At 44.9% G+C, this 26,786-nt stretch overlaps 1 protein-coding gene across 1 annotated transcript in view; it reads left to right on the top strand.

The window, feature by feature from the left end:
- CAPN2 (calpain 2) overlaps positions 1-26,786 on the top strand; it is a 56,321-nt gene that overhangs the window by 22,111 nt on the left and 7,424 nt on the right. Inside the window, exons 3-17 of the mRNA XM_077813705.1 lie at positions 2,908-3,026; positions 4,524-4,657; positions 5,553-5,721; positions 7,848-7,931; positions 10,166-10,251; positions 11,196-11,270; positions 11,698-11,858; positions 12,590-12,759; positions 14,291-14,302; positions 15,175-15,386; positions 18,336-18,372; positions 19,615-19,680; positions 21,810-21,867; positions 24,419-24,483; positions 25,704-25,772. Of these exons, the coding sequence (XP_077669831.1) occupies positions 2,908-3,026; positions 4,524-4,657; positions 5,553-5,721; positions 7,848-7,931; positions 10,166-10,251; positions 11,196-11,270; positions 11,698-11,858; positions 12,590-12,759; positions 14,291-14,302; positions 15,175-15,386; positions 18,336-18,372; positions 19,615-19,680; positions 21,810-21,867; positions 24,419-24,483; positions 25,704-25,772 (1,517 nt within the window). The remainder of the gene's footprint in view (positions 1-2,907; positions 3,027-4,523; positions 4,658-5,552; positions 5,722-7,847; positions 7,932-10,165; positions 10,252-11,195; positions 11,271-11,697; positions 11,859-12,589; positions 12,760-14,290; positions 14,303-15,174; positions 15,387-18,335; positions 18,373-19,614; positions 19,681-21,809; positions 21,868-24,418; positions 24,484-25,703; positions 25,773-26,786) is intronic.

Here is a 26,786-nt window from a genome sequence, read left to right as displayed (position 1 = left end):
AAATAAGAAAGGTTGGGAGATTGAAGGACCTTGGTTTATAAATATCATTTAGGAGGATGCTGTATATGGGAATTTGTGAGAGCGTCAGTCCCTAGAGTATGTCTCTGCAAGAGCAAATCTGCAGTCGCTCATGAACTGGAGAGGAGTGGACAGGGAAACACGTCCTCTGCTTGCCTAGGCAAGTACTGGCCCTACGAATGAGGAACATCCTTGGAGCTGCTGCACATGCCTAGAGGCACCATGCTTTCTTCCTCCCCGTGCCACTCCCTTCCCTAATTTGTAAATAAGCGCAGAACGGCTCATTTTCTGTAAAATACATTAAATGCATTCACGTGGTGGAGCTTGTGGTATCTTTTGCCTTTTACAGAACAAACAAACAAAGAAGAAATCTGGGCACAAACTGAGTCCCTAAAAACAGTATTTAGTAAGTACCCACAAACACAGGAGGCAGTGAGCCCCACTACGGGGTTCAGAACAAACTATTCAAAGGGATACAGAGCCAACTACTTTTCAAACTAATTGAGCCCACACTGGGGTTCTGCATTTCTTTCAGGAACAGCTGAAAAGGCATCCATGGTCCATTGTAGACAACAGTGTTAAGTTTCAGAGTAGCAGCCGTGTTAGTCTGTATTCGCAAAAAGAAAAGGAGGACTTGTGGCACCTTAGAGACTAACCAATATATTTGAGCATAAGCTTTCGTGAGCTACAGCTCACTTCATCGGATGCATTCAGTGGAAAATACAGTGGGGAGATTTATATACATAGGGAACATGAAACATCACAAACAGCCCATTTCCACCTCTTCTTGGATACAATGCAGCATTTGCATGGAAATAGCCTACAATTATGCTTATTTCTCAGTTATGCCTAGAGGCAAAAGTGGTGGCTTAGATTGAACAGGGAAGGAGGCTCTTCATTCCTGAATGGGTCAGGCATCTAATGTACTGAAAGGAGAGAGAGCCCTGCAGGCCTGGAGAAGCCAAGGAATCGTCCTGCTGACTCAGCAAGGTTAACTAGCATTATCTTTGCAGTGGAAGGACACAGGGCGGTAGTGATCCCAGTCTTAACTGAATCTTCTTTTTAAATGCACATATTAAAGCTGGTTTCATTCATCGCTAATGTTTGTTTTATCAAGGATGGGCCAAGCCACACCAAATTTGTTGTGTAATGTACATCTGGGTGCTGTTTAAAGGCGGCCCACAACTGACAATCTCAGCAGACAGGCGTAGAATTGAATGGGCCATTGGCTGTAAATTACCCGCCACCCCCACCCCTCGAAGGTGTGTGCCCAGCTCAGGATTGAGGCACATTGGCAGGGCAGAGGATGCAGAAATTTGCAGTGATGCTACCTGTGCTGTGGTTTGACAGAGGACTTCATGCGCCAGGGCTGGCAATCCAGAACCTTTCATCAGAATCAAAGTCACTTCATGTTTTGTAAAGACTGCTGTCTTCTACCGCAGTGGTGATTACTGTCACGCTGTCTGGAGTGGTTTGTAACTGTGGGTGCCAACCTTGGGGAAGACTGTCAAAAAGCAGGGCAGACACCCCAAACTGATTGAATGTTCTCTAATTATACTTCACCAACCCAGTAACAAATGTGAACTCCTGAAGCACTCTAACAGTGTGACTATGGAGTCACGGAGAGTTCCCCTGGGCATTCCAGTGTATCTTGTCACCCAGGCAAGCTGGACTTAGAGATAGTTGGTTGCTATCCATCAAAGATCACAGAAGATTCAAATTGCTTCTGGTTCCAAGAGACCAGTCACTTACCTCAGGTCAACTGGTACCCCCAATCTCACACCAAAGATAACGCTTGTAGCCAATCCTATAATAAACTAATTAAGGATTTATTAACTAGGAAAAAGAAATGGAGAGTTATTTACAGATTAAAGCAGGCAAACATATGCACAAATGAGTTACAGTCTATGGTTCTGAAAGGTGACAGAGTTATAGTAATCTGTCAGCACTGAATGTCTCTTAGGGCTAACCCAGGTTGACCCTGGAGATCTCTGCTTGTTTCCTACCTGCAGCCCTATGAGAGTCCAACAGCAGAAGATTAAAAAATTTCTTGTTCGCTATCTCGATTTCCTTCTTCCAGAATTCAAGCTGATGGGATGAGCCGTTTTGCACGTAGCATCTTCATGGCTGTGTAGGGGCAATTAACAAAGTTTCGTATTACAATGTCTCACAATGGCCCATTTAGTTTTGGTAGAAGGGATCAGCTCTTGTCCATCAGGCAGGAGTGACAGGCTGACCCTTTCAGAGCAAACATTTTTTACAGTTATAAAGCAAAAACTTAAATATTACCTTATAGCATGTGATAAAGACATTACAAGTGAAATTACGAAATGCTTGTAAATTGCTGCATGCACTGAAGTCTAAACACTAGTTGTTGGTAGAAGTCTAAGCATGTTGTTAGAAGTTCAGTACCCGTCTGAACCATACCAGCACACAGATGTGAAAGACTGGCTTCCAGCAGTAAATTTGTCAGTGCTTGGCTGAGGCCTAAAGCCTTGGCAAGAGCTAGCACCTGGTTTGCCAGCGTCACGGCTGCATTTCAGTGATGGGTCAAGTGATGTTAGTGCAGAAAGTTTGCAATTATGTGTAAAGTTTGTCAAGCGCATTGAGAGGGGCCATGCATGTTGGTTATTTATCACCCCCGTCATCACTATAGCAACACTTCCATTCATTAAGAAACAAAACAAGATTTTCTGTCAGACCCAGGACTTGACCACCTGGTTATAGCCTTGAAGGTCTGATCAGTTATGTCAAGTCCCTGAGCTCCGAGAATAGTAGAAGCATAACATGAAGCAGAGGTGAAATCCTTCCCTGTCCCTATCCTCAGACATATAGAAATTCCTTCACAGTACGAGAACTAAGGGCTAATACTTTCTGGTGTGTTCACAGGTGACTGCTGGCTGCTGGCCGCCATTGCGTCTCTCACCCTGAATGAAGAGATTCTGGCCAGAGTTGTTCCCAAAGATCAGAGCTTCCAAGACAAATATGCAGGAATCTTCCACTTCCAGGTACCTGACTTCTGCCTTTTGCTAAAGAGTCAAATACTGACAGAACGTGAGGAACATGGTGGGTCGGATCACCTCGTGTAAATTGGTATAGTTCCATTGAAGTTAATGGAGCTGCACCAATTTACACCAGCCAAAGAACTGAAAAGGCATATTTTGGTTACTGTGTCTCTCAAAGATCAGTGGTGGTCTGTCAGACTGGAGTGTGGGTTTCATTCCAGTCCTGTAGTGTTTGTTGTCCAGATCCACTGTGTAGTCCCCACAAAGGACCATTCCCTCCACTCTCACTCCAGAACAGAGAAGTGAAGCATCTCAGAATAAGGCAGGATTCTTCCAAGGATCCCTGCCAGACTGATCCTGGATACGGAAACCATTATCTGTCTGGGGAAGTTAAACTGAAGGAGGTACTTCCAGCCAAGATCATTAGCATTAGGTGACCAGTTAGAGAGTTTCAGAGGAATTTCGATTTCCTCACGCTAGGGGTAAAGGCCTTAGCAGACCCAGCTTCTTATGGGAAGTTTCCCAAGCAACATTGTGATAGGGGGTGGAATGCTGGCTGAGTCAGTACCATGTTTCTAAGCAGGTGGTTCTAAATATTCAGCCAACATCCCTTTCACTGCTTATCATAACCCAAGCAGTAATACAACCTGAGTTAACACTGTCTGGGGTAACCAAGGTATCACTTGATGTCTATGGCAGAGAAGCACAAACTTGTGGCAAACAAACTTCAAAAGATTAAAGCAAGTCAGTTTTTCACAAGACACCTGAAAGGTCATGCTTACCCGACCCCTGACCTTTCCTGGGGGCTTATTCTTTTCTCTCCTACACTGATGTAAATCTGGAGTAACTCCAGGGAAGTCAATGGAATCTCACGGGTGTAAAACTGGAGTTAGGGGCCCTTCAGTTTGCAATGTGGGGCGCTAATCTGATAAGAACAAACTTTCCAGAACTTCCTCCTATCCATGGATCCAGAAACATGAGGAGAGCCGTTTCTTGTACCCTGGTTTGGCACTGACATTTGTTTCCCCCGAGAGAGCCCAGTTGCTTGAGTTATCCAGAGCTTTTTGAACTTCAGAAAAGTCCCATCCTGGTTCAGGTTGAGGCTCGAATGAAGGATCTGCTTGACTTTGAAATGCATCCAGACCAGTCTATCCATCTCTGCAGCAAACTAAGCAAGCAGAACTAATCAAATAACCCTAAAGCCCACAGTACAGCTGGTATTGTGCCATATAGTGAGCCACATAACAATATATACTTTACATGTTCAAAGCACACAAAAATCCATGCAAGACTTACAATGAACTAAAAGCTCAAGAAAAATGTTTAATGAGCAGCCAGGCAGCGAACAGGGAGACAAAACCAAGGAGAATAGAAGAGAATGCAAGAGAGGACATGCACGGAAACGAAAATCATCTGTGAAGGTTCTGTCCAGAGCATGGCTATGTAACCCACGCACTTGGCAATCAGCAGCAACTAGGTCCTTTTCATTCTCTCTTTCAGTTCTGGCAGTATGGGGAGTGGGTGGATGTTGTTGTTGACGACAGGCTGCCCACCAAAAACGGGGAGCTGCTCTTCGTTCACTCAGCAGAGGGGAGTGAGTTTTGGAGTGCTTTGCTGGAGAAGGCCTATGCCAAGTAAGTAAAGGGTCAATTTTTAAAATCAAAGGAAACTTCTTCCTTTCTGCTTCACCTTTTGACCTCCTCATGCCTAAGCTAATATCTGGTGGAGTATCTGTCCTTTATCTGGAACTATGTGGAGGTAGTGTCAGTCTAATTAGTCTTCTAGGGTATATCACTGACTGCTTCAGCTGATTGTATAATGTGGGTTTGAGACAGATGCTACAGGCTGTAGCTGAAAAGGCTAATGTTTGTGGTTTCTTCTGGGGCCAAACGTTTTCTCTGTACTTAATCTCTGGTAGTCCAGGTTGTGGAAGAAACATTACACGTGTCCCAAGAAGGTCATGACTGAATACCAGTCGCACTGCCTTATTACCCAGCTGACCTCTGGGGAGCTCATGGTATTCCAGTTCAGTGTGTGCAAACCTTTGATTCATGGTAAGGACACCCAAGTCTGATGTTCCAGTCTCAGGAAGGACAGGAAGGAACTCTTGCATCTAATAGTGGGAATCTTATTCTGAATGTACAGGGCCAGATACTTGACTTCAATGGAACTATGCTGACTTATACCAGCTGAGGTATAAAGGAGTCTGAGGTCTAATTTCTGTATTGAACCTGGGGGCAGAGGGCGCATGTGCTTGATTACATACAGTCTTGAGCATTTGTCATTGCATGTTTGGGCATATCAACCCATATTCCTGACGTACAGCATGTTAGTTCCTACGTGTGGCTTTTCTGCCCTGAAGAGGTAGGAAAGACATAGATGGAGAGGATAGATCCTCAGCTGGTATAAATTGTCATAGTTAAATTGAAATCAGTGGAGCTCCATTGACTTCTTCTTAGCTATGATATTTATACTAGGTGAGGAGCTGCCTCAGAGAGAAGGTTGAAACAGTACATGTCCTTTGTGCAGGGTGAATGGGTCATACGAGGCTCTCTCTGGAGGATCCACCACTGAAGGCTTTGAAGATTTCACCGGTGGAATTGCAGAGTGGTATGAGCTGCAAAAGGCACCACCCAACCTGTTCAAAATCATCCAGAAAGCTCTTCTAAAAGGCTCCCTCCTCGGATGCTCTATTGATGTAAGTCAGTCCAGCTCTCTACCAGACTGTTGATATCCCTTGCAGCAGGAGTAGATAGGAAGCAATCAGCATATTGCTGTGCTCAGTTACCACACAACCCTTGGGATTTTCTACTCATGCTGCTAGCTCAGGGAGGCCAGCTGTCCTCTATTTCATGGCTAGAGAATTTGACACAGGAGTATTAGGGGCAACATAATCCTCTGTGGGGTCAGATCACAGAATATGAAAAATTCAGCCATTACTGATCAGCGATTTAGTGGCATATAAGAGCCAGAGATCTTTTTTTCTCTGGAGCTAGAAGGATAATTTATTAACACTTCTGATATGCCCAGATTACGTGGGAGTTGGATTTAACGGCATTGTGTACCACATCCTTGCTTTCCACTGTGCATCAGAGACCTGGATGGGTTAAATAAATCCCACTGGTTTGGCAGGAAGTTATTCCTGGCTCTGGATTTTGGGAAAGAAGGAATCTCAGAATACTTAGGCAGGGATCCCAGCATATTGCTGCTCACAACGATTTCTGCAGAGTTGGGACTGCAGGCCACTAGCATTGCAGTAATCTCTTTACCTTATTGCTGCAGAAATTGTTCCCAAGGGTTGCATGAAATCCAGGCTGAAACAGGGAAGCTAGATACATTGGCAGTCTTTTAAATGGCCCTAACAGAATAGGCCCACTGCCAAAATCTCAGTCATCATGGTGTGTACTTTATCTGTATATAAACAAAGAAAAGAGCTTTAGTACTTCAAAAACATTTGAACATACCCCCTAATTAACACAAAGCAAAGAATGTCTAAAGGAAATAGACCAGGAAAAGAAAAAGGCCTAAAGACAGGCACTTTAAGCCAAAAATGTATCGTTAGTACCATAGATTGAAGTTCAGATGATATTAAGCACTGTATGCTTGCTAAGTATTGTCAGTACGGGATAGTCAACTCTCCTGGGGATCATGGATCTTATTTCTTTTTAGTGGGAGGGTAAGTAGTTTAAAAACCTCCATTCACAACATAAACTGAAATATTTCCTCCAAATTTGAGTTAAATCGAAGAGCTACAAGAGAGAGGAACTTCACAATGGGAAAAATAGTTTGCTAAGCACAGTGCACTTCCCTACTCAGGATTTCCCTGCATTTTCTAGGTCCTGTTTTTCTAGCATGCAGTTTGATAAGCATCTGACATCTGGTTTTCTACCCCAGAATGATCCAGGTTTTCAAATCTCCTAGCTGGGAAGAGAGAGACTAAAAATACTGAGCTCCTTTGTTGAAAGGTGTTAGAGAAGCACAAAATGGTTTTATAAATATTTTAATTAGTTCAACCTCAGAACACCCCTGCAAGGTAGGGAAGTTTTATACCCATTTTACAGAGGGGAAAACTGATGCTAAACAACATGTCCAAGATTACCAGCAAATTGGTGGCAGAGCATGGATAAGAACCCAGGAGTCCTGAGTTCACAGCTCCTTTGGTGCACACTAGATAACGTACCTTAAAAATAAAAAATGGCGGATTTGCAGCCTGTTCCTTTTAAGACTTTACAGCTTGTATACAGATTTAGACAGCTGTTGAGTGAGGATGAATGTTCAATGTGCAGCAAGATGCACAATGGGCAAGCTCTTGTCTCCTTGGTTCTTCTAGCTCTGCCATCTCAATAAGCAGGGGTCCGAATGCTACTCTTAAAAACCTGAGCTACTCACACAGCATTGCACTAAAATGTGTATCTGATATTCATGCTATTTACCATGAATTGTGATACTGTAGCAAGTCGGTGGCCACTTAGGCCCTTATGTGTGTCCTATGCGCACCTGTGGAACTTCATGGGCACATCAGGAAGTAAACTCCTATCCTGCTACCAAAGCAGAAGCTCTTCCAGAGCTCAAGGAGAATGTCCGTTAGATGCCAGCTGTATGGCACAGAGCTGAGTTTAGATTGCATCCACTACCAGAGCACCCTGGGACACATGGACACTGGCTGGTTTCAAAGCTCTGTTCAAACACCCAATTGATCCTTCCAGTACCCCTGTGCAGCAGCTAAACTCTTGCTCTAAGGGAGCTTTATAAAAGCTGTAGCTTGTTGTATCCTCAGACTTGCAAGCAGCTAATAAGCACCACTGAATTGCTCTGTGTTTCCAGATCACAAGTGCAGCCGAGACCGAGGCAGTCACTTCTCAGAAGCTGGTCAAAGGCCACGCATACTCCGTTACAGGAGCCGAAGAGGTAACCTCTCTCGCGTTGTCCATGGATTGTATTTGCCTGGTGTCCTGCTTGCTTGCATCACAGTCACATTTCACTGTTGTTGTTTTTTTAACCTGTTGGGTAGGTTGAAAATTTTCTGTCAAACTAGTTTTTGACAGAAAATTGGGTTTTGATTTGTGACAATTTTCACAAACATGTCTCCTCCCCATCGCAACTTTCAGCTTTTCACTGAAAAAAAAATCAAAAACTTTTCAGCTGAAAACAAAACTTTTTGGGTTTGGCAAGAAACATTTTACATCCCCTCCCTCCCATTTTCTGACCATTTCTACCCTTGCAGTGAGAGCCTATATACCGAAAACTGTTGAGTCCAACTGCCATCTTGTGGTTAAATTATCTCACAAACATTTACAGTACGCAGAATTTTTAACATCACTTATTACTTATTGAATGCTCTTTTTTATTTAAAAAAAAACCCCTAAAACAATGTGCATAAAATTGGGTGGATAGAGCAAAGTTCTGAGTTCTCTCTGCGTTTGGAACGGTTAGCCATTCTGCATTGTTCCAGTGTTCCCCAGAGGACTGGGCGTTGCCGAGGCAATACCCAGAGTCTCAGTGTGTGCTGGGTTAATGTGACTCTCCGTGCGTCTACAAACAGCTGGGTCATTTTCCAATCAAGGTCAACAGGCTTGGGGGAAGGAGGCACTTTCCCCTAGTCACCCAGGAGAATATTCCCTCACACACTATCCCTGTGTTTTAGACTCACTGGGCCTCAGCCTTTGGAGTATTATGTTTGGAAAATGGCATCGTCCTAGACTGTTCTGTTACCACTTTATAATCTTGGAGCGTGATACTGTAAATTGTCTACGCACAGAGCTCCCAATGGGAAATCCAAGCCCAGCACACTGTACTGTGAGTGATTATTACTTTACTCTGAGTAATGAGGCAGTTCAGAGAACAGCAGGATGCACATATGAGAGAAAGAGGAATGCATACCCAGGGGAACGACATATTCATCTGCTGGTATAGCTGCCCAGCAGCTCCACTGGAAGGACTGATGATCTCACTGTGTGAAAGACGTTTATCTGTGTAAAAGAAGGTGAATTGCCTTGCTCAGTAAAGGAAAGATGGGAGAGGATAGAAGGGAAGCAGACGGATTATGGAAACATAGGGGGCCTTGCCACTGATTTTCAATGGTCTTTGGATCATGGCCCTATTCATTACTCCTGAAATGCCCCTGCCTCTCAAATGAAAGTGGTGTCAGTCCCTGGCATGCTGCATCCAGGCTGATGAAGCTAAATGGGAATTGGCAGCATGCAGGATTGCAGCTAGCCTTGCTTGTTGGCTCTCCCCCTCCCAGTGACAGAAGTCAGTGGGGAGTTCTTCTGTTCCTGACTCAGACATTAAGAAGGCTAGGCCAGCTTTAATCTTTGGAAATCTCTGCAGGCTCTTCCTAGTGGCTGTTTCACTTCGGAACCCCGTTAACCTTCTCAGACCTCAGGCCCACCAGTAACCCCCACAGGCTTCTCTGTGCTGTTTCAGCTACTGCATGCACCATAGTGCACCGGTCCTCATGAGAAAGCGTATCCATTTTCTTGGCTTCAAGCTCACACCCACTGTGCAATTCCCTACTTAAATGAATCCGGTGCCTCCCCCCAAATAACACTGATTTCTGGTTGGGATTTTTAAAGTTCCGAGGGGTCCTAACCCTGCTGTCCAGAGTGTTTGTGGTGAGGAAACAGCCTGTGGCAGTTTTTACAAGAACAGGAGCAGTCAACCCAGTGTCCTGTATGTAGTCAGTTGCAGGTATGACTCTGAATACATGTGGGGGACGGAGCGGTTGAGTAGGAAGGTACCGTTTTTACTCAGGAGCTTTTTAGAGTAAAGCCACACTGTAAGAATTGCCGTTGTGCTGTGAATAACCTCACATTCCCTCCGCAGCTCCGCTCTTTATTATTAAACTCTCTTAGACGTGTCATTCTTCCAGTACAAGAATGATTTTGTTTGCCCCCAAGCACACAAATATTTGATTTGCACACAATCTAAATTTCCTGTCTGCATGCATTAGGTAATCAAAGTTTATCCAAAGCCAATGTGGCTTTATGCCTCTTCAACTAAATAACCAGGTGCAAAATTACATAAATAGCTAAGGAATAGGGTGCAAGTATTGTATTTCAACCACTGTACTTTCTTCTGTGTTTATTACTACACAGGTTCCCTGTGTAACTAAGTCCCTTCTGCACTTCTAATCCTATCAGGTGAATTGCCGAGGAAGCATGCAAAAGCTGATCAGAATCCGAAATCCCTGGGGGGAAGTGGAATGGACTGGAAAATGGAATGATAAGTGAGTTAAAGGTCTAGGGGACTTATACATTGTAAGAGGGTGTTCATCCCAGTGGCATGGCTAAATTTCCACTGGGAATTGCATTCTCCCTACCTGAAATTCCCCCTGAAGTTACCGTTGGACCCAGTATTCTGTACTTTTTATCCTAAACTGTTGTGTGGTGTTGCTTTGTGCTGTTTAAAAGGACCATAGCTTTCCCCACAGAGACTTTACAGTATGCTCTGCTCTCTTTATAAACCCTATTGTAACACACTCTCATGTAAGTTACAGTATTTTGGCTACAGTATAGGGTTACTATAAACCCTTGAGTCATTTCCACCTTGCATGACTAAAAACTTGGATCCCAGTAAGGTCTTCTTCAGAAAAGACGTCTTTGTAAAGTTATACAATTCTTGACAAAGAACTTAATATTTGCTGTTACACTGAAAACATAGATCTGCTGTCTTCAGTGGTAGGAGATCATTGGTCCCAGTTCCTCCTTTTCCAGAAGGAGTTATCCTACTGATGGACAGTTCATTAAAGCAGTCATTTCTTAAAGGCACAATGCCTAACTTTTCAAAAGTGTCTAATGAGTCTGGGTGCCTCCATTTTTGAGTGTCCAACCTGAGACACCAGGCAGGATCCTGATTTGCAGCAGACAGGCAGGTGCTCCACACTTACTGGAATTCAGGCACGTTTAAAGCATCTCAAGCTGGGCCCTCATATAGTGAGGCACCCAAAATCACTAGGCGCTTGTGAAAATTTGTACATGTCTTAACTGTACATGATCTAAATTGCTACCATACTCCACTGAGTTTGGGAGTTCTGCTGAGCTGGGCACAGTAGCATATTGCAATCACATGGAGCCACAGGAGAGCGAAGTGACCCCATCAAAGTCACTGCATTAGGGATGGACTTTGAGCTGTCATTTGACAATTAAGCAAACTCCCATCTTTATGTTGTAGCTGCTCAAACTGGAACAGCGTCGCTCCTGATGTGAGAGAGCGATTGACCAAGAGACATGAAGATGGAGAATTTTGGTGAGAAGCTCTGGGTTTTTGAACAGCAGGGGAGATTGGTTGTTTTCCTTCATTTTTTAACATAAAGTACCGTGGGCCAACAAACAGTGACTCAGATAAATAGGCCTGGGGATAATATGGAAGTGCACAGCTATCTGCGAACCTGAGCAGAGACTTTGTAGCCTATCCCATTGGATGTGGGGTCCAGGATCCGGATCACCAGAAATGTGATGGATCGGTGTAGTGGCCATATAATCAACGTAGGAGTGATTTCAATCATATAATACCAAAGGTCCCCACAATGGCTGGATAAAGCACCTCATCAGCCTGGCCAACAACTGTAGTGTCAGGTCATAGTTAGAGTTATTAGAGGGAGGATTAGGAAAAGCGGCATGTGGGAAAGTCTCCCATTCTAAGCAGAATTAGTGTGTGGTATTGCTCTTCACAGGATGTCATTCAGTGATTTTCTGAGACATTACTCCCGCCTTGAGATCTGCAACCTGACTCCAGACACGCTGGCAAATGAAAAATACAAGAAGTGGAGCCTGACCAAGCTTGATGGGAACTGGAGGTGTGGCTCCACTGCTGGGGGTTGCAGGAATTACCCAAGTAAGACCTCCCACGTGCTACTTCTGCATTCACAGAAAACACACATGGACTTATTCTAGCTAGGATTTCCTTAGGGCGTGGGGAGTTCTATAAAATCCCCTCAGTCGGGGCTCATCCTTCAGTGTAGCCTCTACGAAACTCCCATTTCTTCTTTCCCTGGCAATTTTTTAAAAATCTAGATCGTTGCCCTTGGCTTAATCCACTACTTGTTTAAAACGCTCAAACAGCCCCTGCCAAACACCAGCTGGATTCATCTTTCTCCAGGGATGTGTCTAGACAGAGAGCTATGAACTAGTGATCTAACCATGGGACTGGCCCCTGGGAGCTTGGGGGAGTCTAATCCTGGTTCTCACGTTGACTTCTTTTGCGGCCTTGGGCAAGTCCCTTAGGCCAGCGTTTTCTGGTATCTACCAACTATCGGGTGATCGGTTGCTCATCTTGAGACACCTAGAACCTGATTTTCAGGGGTACTGAGTCCCCGCAACTCCCATTGACTTCACGGGAAAATAGTTTCAATGAGAGCCACAGGGGCTTGTCGTCTCTGAAAATCAGACCACTTGCATAGGGGCATAAATCTGGACAGTGCTGCTGTTCTTTATGCACCCCAGTTTGAAAGTTTAGGTCTGTATCTTTAAGGACACGTCCAAGCTACCGTGGCTGCTGAGAAATGTCAGTATGGGCTGGTTTCAGAGAAGGCTCTGAGGGGTTTGTGTCAAACTCTGTTTTCTCAGATACTTTCTGGATGAATCCGCAGTATTTGATTAAGCTGGAGGAAGAAGATGAGGATCCCGATGATCCTGAGAAAGGCTGCACCTTCTTAGTTGGCCTGATTCAGAAGCACCGCAGGAGGCAGCGGAAGATGGGGGAGGATATGCACACCATTGGCTTTGGGATCTACGAGGCAAGTAGCGCAATGCACATACACATGCAAATTCCTTGAGGGGAAGAAACTAGAAAAAGTTTCCAGAACTTCAGAAATGGGGAGGGGTCATCAATGAATGGTTCCTCTGCTTCCCTGCCGTCTAACGCTTCAGGAACAAGACACAAAGTCAGATGCAGCAATGCCCGTCCAGCACCTGGTACGTCTAGCCCCTCTGAGTGCCAGCTGCTGAACACCTCTGGTGTACAGGGGCAGGGTAGGGGGTTAAACAATGAAAAGTCAGAAATGCATTCTGGGTTCCACTCACCTCAGCCTTTTTCAGTTGATCAAATCATGGGGAGTGGCGACAGAATGGGAGTGATTCTGGCAGGGGATGGGACACTAGTTGGGGATCAGAGCTAGTGTGAAAAAGATCGGCCCAGGAGAAGAGCCAGTGAAAGCATGTGTAAGACTAGCTGGGATAAAGGACTACAGAAAGAGGCTGGCATTGGTGTGTGCATCTAAACCAGCTCCACCTCTATTTCCTAATAAACACACCCAGGCTCACTGGTACTTCCTTTAAACATAGTGCCATGTAGGGTCTAATTCCCCGAGTTCTAGTCCCAGTTGTACCACAAACTTGCTGTATGAGCTTGGGCAAGTTACTTAACGGTATTCTGCCGCAATTTCCAAGGCTGGAAGATAGATGTCACACCACCTGCTCCAGCTGGGCATTGTGAGACTTAAAGCAAGTTCAGGTTCTCTGAAGAAAGTTGCTAGACAAGTGCAAGATTAATTAGTTATGGTAATGCCAGTAAATGAACAGCCTGGTCCCTTTTGTGAATTTTTTTGTGGGACAACAAGCAGCCCATTCTACAGAAGATTTGCATGCAAATCCCAAAGGAAAAACCCTGAACTGGGTGCTGCTTGAAACCTCCTGCTGTTTGGAATTGTTAAATCCTTGGCAGTTTCATGCCAAGGCAAGTGAGCCAGAAACCAGCAGTATTCCAGTTTCCTTTCAGTACGAGAGTGGACAAAGGGATGGAATGACCTAGGTTTGATGTGCAAACTAAACGTGTCCAATGGAGAGCTTCAACAGAAACCACAGTTTCTCATCTTTGATTTAGTGGGTCAGTTTGCAGAGACTACAGTGCCCACCATGATGTAAGAGGTCTTCCACTCAGATCATGACAGAGCATTGCATGATGGGATCTGTAGTGTCCAAAGGCCATATTGCTGTTTTGAAGAAGGAGATGGCTACTAATGGCTCCATTTTATACAGATTAGGTGTAGCCCTCAGGGTTCTGACAAGTTGCCACATGGCCTTTAATTGGATAAAGCTTGGGTGCCCTGTTTTAATACAAGACAGAGACTATACCTCAGCTACCAGTATTGAGTATAGTCATATCTATCACAGTGTATTTCACTAGATATGTGTCAGAGAGGTGCAGAGTGAAGTATCAGCAGAAAAATGTCATGACCTTGGATAATAGTAATAATTATCTAACCTTTCTGCTTGTTTCCTTTCAATGAACAAATGAATAACTTGTGTCCCTTTCTGCTTTTTCTGCAGCTGCCCTCGCAGGTATGTAATGTGCATTTTCTCTTTCCTCCATTCTCGGGTTAATGTTCATAGACGGGGCTTAATGGCATGGATAAAGAGAGCACTCCACTGGACAGACAATATTGACCTTGCTAAGTCTATAAGTAGATCTTCCAGGCCGGAAGGTATTTGTTTTTGTTGTATTGCTGCTCTGCACATGGGTAGGATTCTTTGCTGCACAAACCCAGCAAACCCCCCTTGGGTAGCCTATTTTCTCAGGCTGGCACAGGGTCCAAATTTGGCACAAAATGAATATTCCAAATAACGATTTTCTGTTGTCCCTTTTGGTCCCTATTGTCAATTGCATCTAGTTAATACAAGCCTGGGCTTTTGTATACTATGACGGTGTTTGAGGGCAATTGCAATAAGATTGATTCCCTGGACACTAACAGCTCCTAAAATTATGCTCTGTTGTCCTAAACCAGTAGACACTGACTTGTATCAAGTATAATATTAACATACACACACTGCATTAGCAGAGAGAGAGACCCTTAGACATCCCTGGCTTTCCAGGGTGGGGGGGATGTGAAAATAGCACCCAGCACACGTCTTTAAAATCCTAAATATTTTGCCAAATTCCTCCCAAACTGTGTAACATATCTAGAATTTGACAGCCCAGGGTAAAGGTTTTATTGACCCTCATTTGGAATGAGCTGCGTAACATGCACTATCCCTCAAACTCACAAGTAAGGTGACCATCGCAAACTCATGCCAATGAAACCTATATACCAAGCCAATATTTATTCTCTCTCATAATTCTGTTGCATTGATCTTTACCCAAGGAGGATAACATGTTACTGTTCTGTTTTCACCTTCTCTCTGAACTGAAATAACTCGTTATTTGTTTGAATAAGTTTTCTGGCCAGACAAACGTTCATCTGAGCAAAAACTTCTTCCTGACGAACAGAGCCAGAGAAAAATCAAACACCTTCATCAACCTCCGAGAGGTACTAAACCGATTCAAACTGCCTCCAGGAGAATATGTCATTGTGCCATCCACTTTTGAACCCAACAAGAATGGGGATTTCTGCCTCCGAGTCTTCTCTGAAAAGAATGCAGATTCACAGTACGTAGCTGATGCACCCTCTCTCTCCTCCTTAGGGTAATCCAGAAATATTATCCTGATAAATCTGATATCTCTGAGGGACTGGATGGCCCTGAGAATTGCTAATGGGATCCCCTTAGCTCATTGGTTTAAATGTAGAATGATCAAAAATTGCTACTATGGCCCATGTAAAAGGAGTTCGTGGTTTTGTTCCATTTCCCCGTGGACAGGTATCTGCATTAAAGGAAAACCCCACAACCATTGGCATCCTTGTTGAGAGCCTCATCTGAGAGGCCAATGATCAAAGGCACCATGGTGTCTGAATTACCCTCTGATCTCTAGTGGTGGTCTCTTCTGGTTAAGGACTGTTTGTCCTATATGCAGGGAAGTTTCTTGTTATTGTTAATCACATTTATTGCAGTAGTGTCCAGGGTCCAACCAAGATCAGTCCCACTATGCTAGGCAGTATAAAAACACAAAGTAGTAGACAGCTTTGCCCCCACAAATAGACAAATGAGACAATGTGTAGAGGAAAGGGATGTAGCAAACCAGCAGAGTGATCAATGTGACTGTGGCCAATGTCATATTAGTTTCACAGCTTGCAAAGGCAGGTTAGTTAGGAGGGATTAGCTCAGTGGAAAGACAGAGAAAGGGAGTGTGGTGAGGGGGACAGAGCTGGTGAGAAGAGGAAGGGAGATGAGTCAAAGGTGCAAGGGGCAGATGTGGAGTGACGCTGAGGTGAAGTTTGCATTGATTCCCCCTCTTATACTGGATGAAGGACTTCAGTTTCCAGGGCTGTCAGTGCAGCATCTTTAAACTCACTCAGAATCAAACACTGTCTTACTGAAACCAACAGGGCCCAGCTAATGCAAAACAAGCTCTGTCTTTCACTCATACTGCGTACTTAATAATCCAGGGTGAGCATCTAGGCCAGAGGTGGGCAAACTACGGCCCAGGGGCTGCATCTGGCCCTCCAGATGTTTTAATGCGGCCCTCGAGCTCCCATCGGGGAGTGCGGTCCGGGGCTTGCCCTGCTCCGCGTGGCTCCTGGAAGCAGCGGCATGTCCCCACTCCGGCTCCTAGGTGTAGGGAGCAGCCAGGGGGCTCTGCATGCTGCCCCCACCCCAAGCACTGCCCCTGCAGCTCCCATTGGCCAGGAAACATGACCAATGGGAGCTGCATGGGCGGCATGCAGAGCTGCCTGTCCACACCTCACCGCGTAGGAGCCAGAAGGGGGAACATGCCACTGCTTCTGGGAGCTTCTTGAGGTAAGCACTGCCCGGGCCTGCACCCCTGACTCCCTCTCGCACCCCAACCCCCTGCCCCAGCCCTGATTCCCCTCCCACCCTCTGAACCCCTTGGTCCCAGCCCAGAGTACCCGCCTGCACTCCGAACCCCTCATCCCCAGTACCATACCCCCAGCCGGAGCCCTCCCCCTCTCCCAAATTTTGTGAGCATTCATGGCCCACCATACAATTTCCATACCCAGATGTGGTCCTCAGGCCAAAAATTTTGCCCACCCCTGATCTAGGACCACAGAGCATCAGCCTGAATTCCAATTTCCTCTTTAATATGGGATTGAATCCAACCCATCATCAACTTCTTCATTGCTTCTGAGCACCAGTGAGGAGAGTTCTAATTAAACGTTGCAGAAGGTGAGGGGCAGATTTCATATCAATCCTGGCAGCGTAGGTGCTGATTATTGAGCAGGAACCAATTGAGTCTTAAGTGTTAAAGAAAGCACTCGAAAATAGCAGGCTGGGCTCTCTGACTCACGGAAATGTTAAATCTCACAATGAGATGTACATTTCCTATTGCCTCTAAAGCCCAATTGCAAGACTAGTGCCCACAAACAGACACAATTAGTCATAAGAGGTGAGCTCACACCTTTGAAATCTTGCTGGGAAAAGGCCCAGGGAACTAGCCCAGCTGAACGTCTTCCTTGATTAAAAATATGAAACATCAAACACGACTGATTCGAAACGGCACCATTTGGGAAGTACGTGGAATAATCATGATTCTAAAGAGAAGAGAAGAATTTCAAAACTGTCACCGTGTGAGGAAGGGATGGCTCAGGGGACTGGAAACGTGTTAGGAAGCTTTTCATCTCTAGGCTTTTCAAACCCTGTATACAAACACAAAAGGCCACTTACTCTAGGCCTGCACGTTACACGGCCCCCTGTGAAAGCTGGGTCTCCTGCCACATTGTTTATTTTCAGCTTTCAAGTAGCTATTCAGTTTTAGTTCTGCCCTCAACCATAACTCACCAACACTCCTTCCCCAGGTGATAGATCCACACAAGTAGCGGCAGATGAGCTGAATAGCTCCTCCTTTGGTTTGCTGCATCTTGTGTACTAACAGAATGGGATGGTCTAATCTCAGTGGAGGAGTAGGAGCCAGGGACTCCTGGGTTCTAATTCCAGCTCTGACTCAGATTACTTCTGAAGCCTTGGATAAATTACTGAAACTCTCTGTGCCTATTTCCTTCTCTCTGAAATAGAGAAGTTAATAGATATGGGTTTGATGCAGGCATTAGTGGGTAAAAAAAAAAAATCTATGTAGGAGCTCAAACTAGATGAGCATACTGGTTCATTCTGGCCTTAAAATGAATCTTCTGTGAATCTGTAATACTGCCTCATAGGAGCGTTGCATGGTTTGTAAAAGTAAAGTGCTTTGAGGGTGAAATGAACTAAAAATTACGCTGTCATAACTGGACTAATGTTAATGGCACTGGTTTGCTTGAAAGTCAGTTTCTGTGGGCAGTCATCCACAAAAATCAATATTTGGGCCTCTGCCTCAAACATTGATTATTATTAACTTGATTTTCAATTAATATTTAAATGGATTTTTCTAGAATTTTCTAAAGCTATATTATAGGAGTTAAAAGAACTAGTATTGAAGTAAAACTTCTGCTTAAGCTGCTTTATTTTTTATTAGTTTGTTTTAACATCAATCCTTTTATCTTTCTAGGATTGTAGATGATGAAATTGAGGCCAATATTGAAGAGGTAAATCTTCTCCCCTCCCTCCCCCTTAATATTGCTAATTGAAGCGATCCTATCACAGACAGAAAGGTGATAGTTAAGGATACGATTCGGTCACGGAGGTCATGGATTCCGTGACTTGCCGGGACCTCCGGGACTTCTTCTGGGGCAGGGATGGAGCAGCAGTGCCTGGGGTTAGGTCAGCGCCCTTGGGGCAGGAGCAGCAGCCGGGCGAGAGAAGCTGCCAGCCATCAGCCCTGGTGCTGCTGGGGCAGGAGCAGCAGCCCCCAGGCCCACCAGAGCAGCAGCCAGGGTTGGATTAGCCCCTGCAAGCCCCTGGCAGCACTGTTTCTCCTCTGCCACCCTCCCCCGGCTGGGTATTTTTAGTAAAAGTCAGGGACAGGTCATGGGCTTCTGCGAAATTTTGTTTATTGCCTGCAATTCGTCCCTGACTTTTACTAAAAATGCCTTTGACAGAATCTTAGCCTTATTGATAGATCATGCCTTTTTTCCATTTATCTGACTCCCCTCTTTCTCGAGCAGCACAAAACATTCACAGTATTGTAGTCTTTTTCTATTAGTCCATAATCCGTCAAGAACTTCTATTTCATCCTGAACCCAGATTCTTGGATGTACACACATAGCTCCCAGTGAAGTCAATGAAAACATCTGAAGCAGCTTTGAAAACAGATTTCAGCCCTTACCTGCAGCAACAAAACTCAGCCTGTTCAGATACCAGATCAGACATTGTTCATTGAAACGATTCAAGCCTAGGCAAACAGGCTTCAGTTTTCAAATGTAGACATTAAATCCACATTTGAGTAGAGGGACCCAATCCAGCAATACGTAGTCATGTGAATAGTCCCACTGACATTATGAGATGGCTTGTGTAAGGGATGCAGGATAATATGTATAGTTTTGTAAGCAAGAGCATGTCCTAGTAGTTAAAGCAGCAGATTACTTAATTAGCATGTATGTAAATCTTTGCAGGAGTGGGATCTGAATGTTTTACATACATTTTTTTAAACAGACACTCTGGGGTTCAGTTTAGTCCAATATCTGGTTTTGTTTAAAAAAAAAAAAAGACAGACTCAATGGTAAAAGTTAGATTTAAAAAATTCTTTCCTTTGCAATAATCTGCAGTGTTGCTTGTACCATAGCTAAGGAAATGCATTCGTTTAAATGTGATTGCTAATGAAACAGCATCTCCGACACAATGTCCCTTCTTATAACAGGTTGATTTTTACCATTTGAACCCTTTTCTAGAATGACATCAGTGAAGATGACATTGAACCCAGTTTCAAAAAACTTTTTGCGCAGTTGGCTGGAGCGGTGGGTATTTCTCTTACATATTCTTATCCATTATTATCAGTGTACATGGTTCTCCACAAATCTTCTGTGTCTTCTACCCCAAGGAGCAGTTTAACTCAGATGTGCTGGCCAGATTTGCAAAACATACATACACAATTGTGCATGCCAAAATGTCCACAGTTGTGTGCCTAATTGCCACAGGCAATTGGTCTGTGTAACGGGGTTTACTCACCACTCTGGTGCTTCCTTGTGGCTGAAACGGAAATTAGCTCTGGTAGCCAGTGCATCCTCCTCTGGTGGTTCCTCACTGCCATCACTTTTGTTCCCAGACCCACACCACTCCCAGGACTGAGGCGTCCTCTTCATAAACACTGCCCTCTGGCTGTGCCACCCTCTGTGTTTCCCCCTTCTGGGGGACAATATCACAGTCCCTGAATCCAGCCACTTCCTCAGTGGCAAGTGGGGGTGGGGGGGACTCAGGCCCGCTCACTACTCTGGGTCCCAGCTCAGGGACCCTGTGGATGGCTGCCACTTGCTGCATCTCCTCAGTTCATTTCCCTGGGCCACTATCCTACAGCCTCCAGCACCTTCTTCCCCTTACCTCAGCACTTCAGCCTGCCAGTCTTAGCAGCTAGCCAGCTCTCTCTAGCTTCCCGGGTCCCTGCTGGTAGCATTGCTCTGTCCAGGGTGCTGGCACCCCTTCCTCCTGCCAAGAGTCTGAGCTTCCCTCATCAAGCTCCAGGTAGATACTGCCACTGCTCTGCAGCTCCTCTTATATAGGCCTGCCCGGCCCTGATTGACTGCTTTCTGCACAGCCTCCCTAGGGCTCCATTAACCCCTTACAGGCCAGTGTGGGGTGGATGTCCCATCACAGTCTCATATAGCCCCCAGCTAAAGAACTTACCTCTTTGGGTCAAGCTCTTTAGATTCATGCCTTTAGCTCTGGAAGTTCCTGGTTCAGCTCATCCAGCAATCACAGCAATTAAGCATGCAAAATATGCAAGTTGCACATGCACTTTTATGCACCCTGCTGAGCACATGCCCTTCTGAAAATCTGGCTTATGGAGTAACCAAGTATGACAAGGTACAGGGGCAATATCTGGTCCCCAGAGAAAAAGGCTTAGCTGAGCTTTCCCCTTGCATGGGTGCTCAGAGGAAAGAGCTTCCTGGCTATACACCCAGGGCTCCTATGAGTGGAGCAAACCCCAGGCAGGGAGAGTTACTATTACTCTTTTTATGTGACATTATCTTGTTTTAGACTTACTCTGGTTAAGCCCTCTGCTGATTGCACCTGCGGTTGTTTCTGCTGAGTCAGGCCCCTAGCTCAGTGGTTCTCTACCTGGGGTACGCATACCCCTGAGGGTGCACAGAGGTCTTCCAGGCGGTACATCAACTTATCTAGAGATTTGCCTAGTTATGCAACAGGCTATATAAAAAGCACTAGCGAAGTCAGTACAGACCAAAATTTCATATGGACAATGGCTTGCTTATATTGCTCTATATACTATACACTAAAATGTAAGTACATTTATATTCCAATTGATTTATTTTATAATTGTATGGTCAAAATGAGAAAGTAAGCCATTTTTCAGTACTAGTGTGCTGTGACACTTTTGTATTTTTGATGACTGATTTTGTAATCAAGGAGTTTTTAAGTGAGGTGAAACATAGGGGTCCACAAGACGAATCAGACTCCTGAAAGAGGTACAGTGCTCTGAAAAGGTTGAGAGCCACTGCCTTAGAGAAGCAATGGAATCCAGACCTGGCCAGTGAGATCAGCACAGGAAGGTTTCACAGAAGGACTTCAAATCCTTCCATAAAACCCATTCCAAGACAGAGTGTGCTTGGAGCACGAGAGGTGATGGGAAATTTCAGGGGTAAAAGCTAGACCTGGCAAACTCATCAGAAGGAGTCCTGAGCATGCCCGGTAACTGCTGTTAGCATATGAGGTGATAGCCAGATTTAAACTGTCTGCATTTTCTAAGCATTGCAGAGCTTTTGATTTCATTTGTGCAAATTTTATTCAGTCTGGGTAAATGCAATAGATCTTCTAGCTAACCCTCTCACGCCCTTCCCTGTTACATAGATTCCACATCTGGCTTGGCTTACTATGACTATTTTGTTACAACTGTTTTGTTACATTTCCACAGGATGCAGAGATCTCTGCTTTTGAATTATGTAATATCCTGAGAAAAATCATGGCTAAACGTAAGTGTTTTCCTCTCCTCTGAGAATACATTGTCTGTGATGGCCAGTAGTAGGTTAGAAACAGAGCACCCACAACTTCCAGAGAAGTCAAATGTGCAGACATCGATCCCAGTCCTGTGCTTCACAGAGATCTCAAACTAGCTGTGCCCCTAATTCCTGCACTCCAGAGCTGCAGGAGAAACTCTTGGCAGTCTGAGCTCAGGACTGCTCAACACCACACTGGCATGAATGAGGAACACTCCTTGTGTGTGTATAGGTGTTACTGGGTCTGGCTAGTCAGATAGAAGCTGGTTAGCTCAAGGGATTGGTAATGGACAAGAGTGTCACTATCCTCTAGTGGTTTGAATCCAACCTAGATTGATATTGATGTGAAATAATCAGATTATGTGATCACATTACTCAAACCAATGAGCAGACATGCTGCTGGATTCTGAATAAGATGCAAGCAACACCAAGAAGCACTGCAGAAGCCTTACTATGAGTGAATTGCAATGATCAGGGCTGGTGTCAGGTGTCAAAGGCATAAACTGCTCTTGCAAGTTCCTTGTGAAATAATTATGGTCACGGCCTGCACAATTGAAAAAAAAATCCACCTTTCCCTGTACCTGAATCAGTCACAAACTGGCACGTGGTGCCAACTGGATTCCGGTGATTACAACAGAGGTGGACTGTGAAGACCATGTTGCTGTCCTTAAAGGGCACTGGTTCAAATGAGAAGAAGTTGTTGGCCATAAGATTTACTTAAAGAAAAGTGAATCTGTTGCTTTCAAGATGAACCAGCATCTGAGAGAACTTTGTTTGGGGAAGGGTAAGAGTAGGGGACTAATGTGAAACACTGAATGAATGGGAATGTTAGGACGCGTACAGCTCCTCTTTCTGGTTTAGAAGGGGGAGTAACTTACACAGACAGCTGCCTATTTTAAGCCTTCAAGGTTAGTGACAGCACAGGCAACTGGCTAGGGCTTCTCTCAGTGATAATGGAGGGGTGTTTCTAATCTTGTTTTTCTTGCACAAAGGGACTCAGGACTTGTTACTGGTTTAGTCTCCCCTTGGACACTGATAAGTTCACGGAGATAAAAGCCCCACTGATTTTTACAGACATCAGCCAAATAGACAGGGAGGTCCATGCTGTGCTTTATCCCCCTAGATGCACCAGCGTGGTATAGATTGTCTTTCCTGTATAACTGAGCTCAGTCTCCTTCCCCTTTCCTTCAGTCCCCACAGGAGCACTTATGTTTACTGACAGGACCAGAGACACTTGATCTCTGCAGCTCACATACAAACCATTTATGCGTGGAGGTTCTGCTTCGAAAATTTCCCAGCAGCTTTTACGCTTAGGACTCATGGTCAATTGCAGCAAAGTGCTGAGGATGCTGATCATGGGCACTTTGCCCATCCCCTTCATTCCAGTCATGTGACCCGCCACTGTGCAAAATGAGAACTTTCCTGCAACCCTTTGCAGAGGGTCCTCATCCCGGTAGACAGACCTTCACAGACCCTGTCCTGCTTGTAGACAGCCTGCTGTTTAGCATGAAGCCACTCTGTATTCCATGCCAGTAAGTCTTGTCCCCCTACATCCCAGCATCTACTGTAGGCACATGCTGTGTCCTTTGTTGAGGAAGAGCAGGATCCAGCAGCCGAGAAAGCAGGTTTCACTAAGAGGGCCTGCAAGGGGAGACGAGGTTTCCATCAAGCAGGTAGGAGATGATAGGATTCTCTGGAGGCAGGAGTCCTGCCCCAGGCTCTCCTCCCAGCACCCTCACACTCTCCCTACACGTTTCACACCAGTCACATAAAAATTAACCAGTCCCCTGGCAATGGCCAGCTGAGAACTATCCAGTTTCCTAAGGATTAAAATTACATTTGTTAGGAGCTGGAAGCAGTTCCTAGACTAGTGGGTAGCACCACCTGCATCTTACTATAGGGAGTGGTTGTGAGCGTATGTATGATTTTTCCCTCTAGGCGCTGCTCCACAGAAAAAATAAGGGTCTTGCTAACAGGAGCTAAAGGAATTTCACTTTCGTCCGATCAGGAGAGCCTTGTATTTTTGGAGCTGAAGGCCCAGGGTTCTGTTAATGGCTGCGTGCATACGTGTGCATGCAGGTGGTAGTAATGTTACCTCCCTCCAATGGACCTAGCAAAAAGCATAGAACGACGCTAGCCTGGAATCAAACTAGAGATGGCTCATTGCCCCATCCAAGCCCAAAGGAAAGGTTCAGGTACAGACACTGAATTACTGGCTATTGAACAGCGGAAGTAGTAGAAAAGGCACTATAGCCCTGAGCTTTCTAGGCGTGAGTTGTTGGTCTACACAGCATTAAAAACACCCAGACACAGTTGGGTTCCGAAGCACTCTTCACTATCTCTGTAGACAAACCTACAAAGTCTAGCTCCATATCTGCACAGCTGTACTTGTTAGCGGCTGATGGCTTCTGCAGTTGAAGACAGGGAGGCCCACTAGGAGGTTTCCCAAACTATTTAAAGGGTTACTATCCAATTCCCATACACTTCCACATATAACTGACCTGCCTTCTGTCCTCTTTCCTTTCAGGCCAAGATATTAAATCAGATGGCTTCAGTATTGAGACGTGTAAAATCATGGTTGATCTGTTAGATGTATCCTTTGATTGTATTAGCTAGACTGTGTTCCTCTATCAATGCTGAAATGGATCCAGTGGGGGAGTGGGGATGTCCCTATCAATCCATCCCTTCCTACCCACAACCCCTGCAGGAGGGAAGGCCAGATCTGCTTGTGACAGCCACTCTTTAAAGACTCTCTTGCATAGAGACTATACATGTTAATGGTACTGCCAGTTAATGCTGAATCTACAGTATGTCTAGCAGTGGGAGCCTGTATTTTTAGAGCAAAAGGTCCTGTCTGAATTCCAGCCTTGATGCTACATGTGTGGTCTGGCTGGCAACAGCCTAGGAAAAGATTGGTCCCAACATGGAATCGGTATCATGGGCTCATTTAGAGGACTGAAATCTGTATATTAGAAGTGATATCAGTACATTCAATCCATGTCAGATTTGGACAGAACATAGTAAAATCACAAAGATTTCACGGTTAAAAATAAGGGAAACCAGCTAGAAGCACAGTCCCAGAACTTCTTTCCAGATGACACATAGTTTTTCTGAGCCCAATGCTCTAGGAAGAAATCTACCATGATAGCCATGCTCAGTTTCACTGGCAGGAGAGGGGAAGGGGTTTGTTTGATCTTTTAAACCATCGCAGGTTTGAGAATAATGTGGTTAGAAAAGGAAAATTACCGAACAAAATGAAGCTCTCCTGCAATTTGTTGTAAAATGTGGCAGAGCCCAGGATTCCACTGTTGTAGTTACAGTAAGAGACAGACAGTGATGTTGGGATTCTTTTGTTAGGGGTTTTCTGAAGACCTACAAATTCTGTCAACAGCAGCTCTTGATTTTGGTTATGTCTCTGTTTCAAATCCAGACATGGTATGACTCAGATTCCCATCAATAGGTGAACCACCACTGGGGAACAGAATGGCATCCTCTCGGTACACATACTGAATAGTTAAAGATTACCTGTGGAAGGCACTGAAAAGGCTTGGGGAAATATTCAGAGATTCAGATTTAATTCATCCAAACAGATGATTTAGAAACTTAAAACACAACTGAAGAAACAGAGGAAGAGTCCCTAGATCCTGCAGGATGAGCCAGAGTAAGCCATGCGTCACAAGATGATTTGCATCCTTCTCTAAATTTGACATCAGAAAAACAGTGTTGAGATTATATTAAAGCAAACCTAATGTAGAGGAGGGAAAACATTTCTTTCCTGCCATCCAAAGAGGTTGCCTTAACTCTTCCTGTAGTCGGATGGAAGCGGTAAACTGGGACTGAAGGAGTTCTACATACTATGGACAAAGATACAGAAATATCAAGTAAGATATGATTTCTGTAGAAGGGAACATACAGTATACTACTTGTGTCAATGTAGTCTGGTCTGTTCAATGGCTGTTGGAGCACTGTGGGTGTAAATCTATATGTATATTGTGGGTACAGTATATCTATCTATATGGGCAATTCTGAGCACATATTGTTAAACGGAAAGATTGAGTTCTTCAGTAAAAACCTGCTCCCCGGCCCAGTTCTGTGAGGCACTGAACTTCCTCCACTCCCACTAAGTGAGTGGGAGCTGGGGACACTCAGTGCCTGACAAGAGGGACACAGCATCTTGCAGGATGGGGCTCAGTGGGACTAGCGTGGCCTTGAGCATCACAAGGCCATGGCACACACAGACCACAAATGCAGAACGTAAAGGCAGGACGGTTTCAGTCCTATCCTTTCCTCACTGGGAATTCCTGCCCTTACTTGCACATCAGCTTCACCAGCCACTCAAATTTTAAAAAGTTATTTTTATAAAAATAATAGGCCTCCAGAATGGCCACGGAAAGCAACAGTAGATAAAAGAAACAAAGTATTAGACTTCTGTTATCAGATAACTCCACATTTTACAGCTGGGGACCACACTGATGGCAACCCCAAACACAGGGAGCTGGGACCCTCCGGCTGGTTCACTCTCTGTGACCAGTTTAAAACAGTGGGGCGGAGCCTCAGCTGGTTTAAGACAATTTACACAAGCTAAGGATCTGCCCCCTGGGATTTTAAGTTTTAAAGCCCTAGAGACAAGTCAGCTGCTCTTTAGAATTCTAGGGTGAAGAGCAGAAGGTGGAGCCACCTCTGCTCCTGTGACTGCTCCTCACGTTAGCTCCACATCCCTCCCACATCCTTAGCCTTTTCACTTACAGGTCTGATAACTTTGACACAGGACCAAGTGCTAGACAGTGCCTGCTTTGTCAGTGGTTCTGCAGTCCCACATTGTACTTACCCTGCGATCACTGCACTTTCAGGTGACTTCCTTGAGTCTCCTCCCTACTGTATGCTGCACTGAAAGG

This window comes from Eretmochelys imbricata, chromosome 3, assembly GCF_965152235.1.
Source record: "Eretmochelys imbricata isolate rEreImb1 chromosome 3, rEreImb1.hap1, whole genome shotgun sequence".
Classification (NCBI taxonomy): Eukaryota; Metazoa; Chordata; order Testudines; family Cheloniidae; genus Eretmochelys; species Eretmochelys imbricata.
The sequence above is the reverse complement of the archived record's forward strand: the minus strand, read 5'-3'. Positions and strand labels throughout refer to the sequence as shown.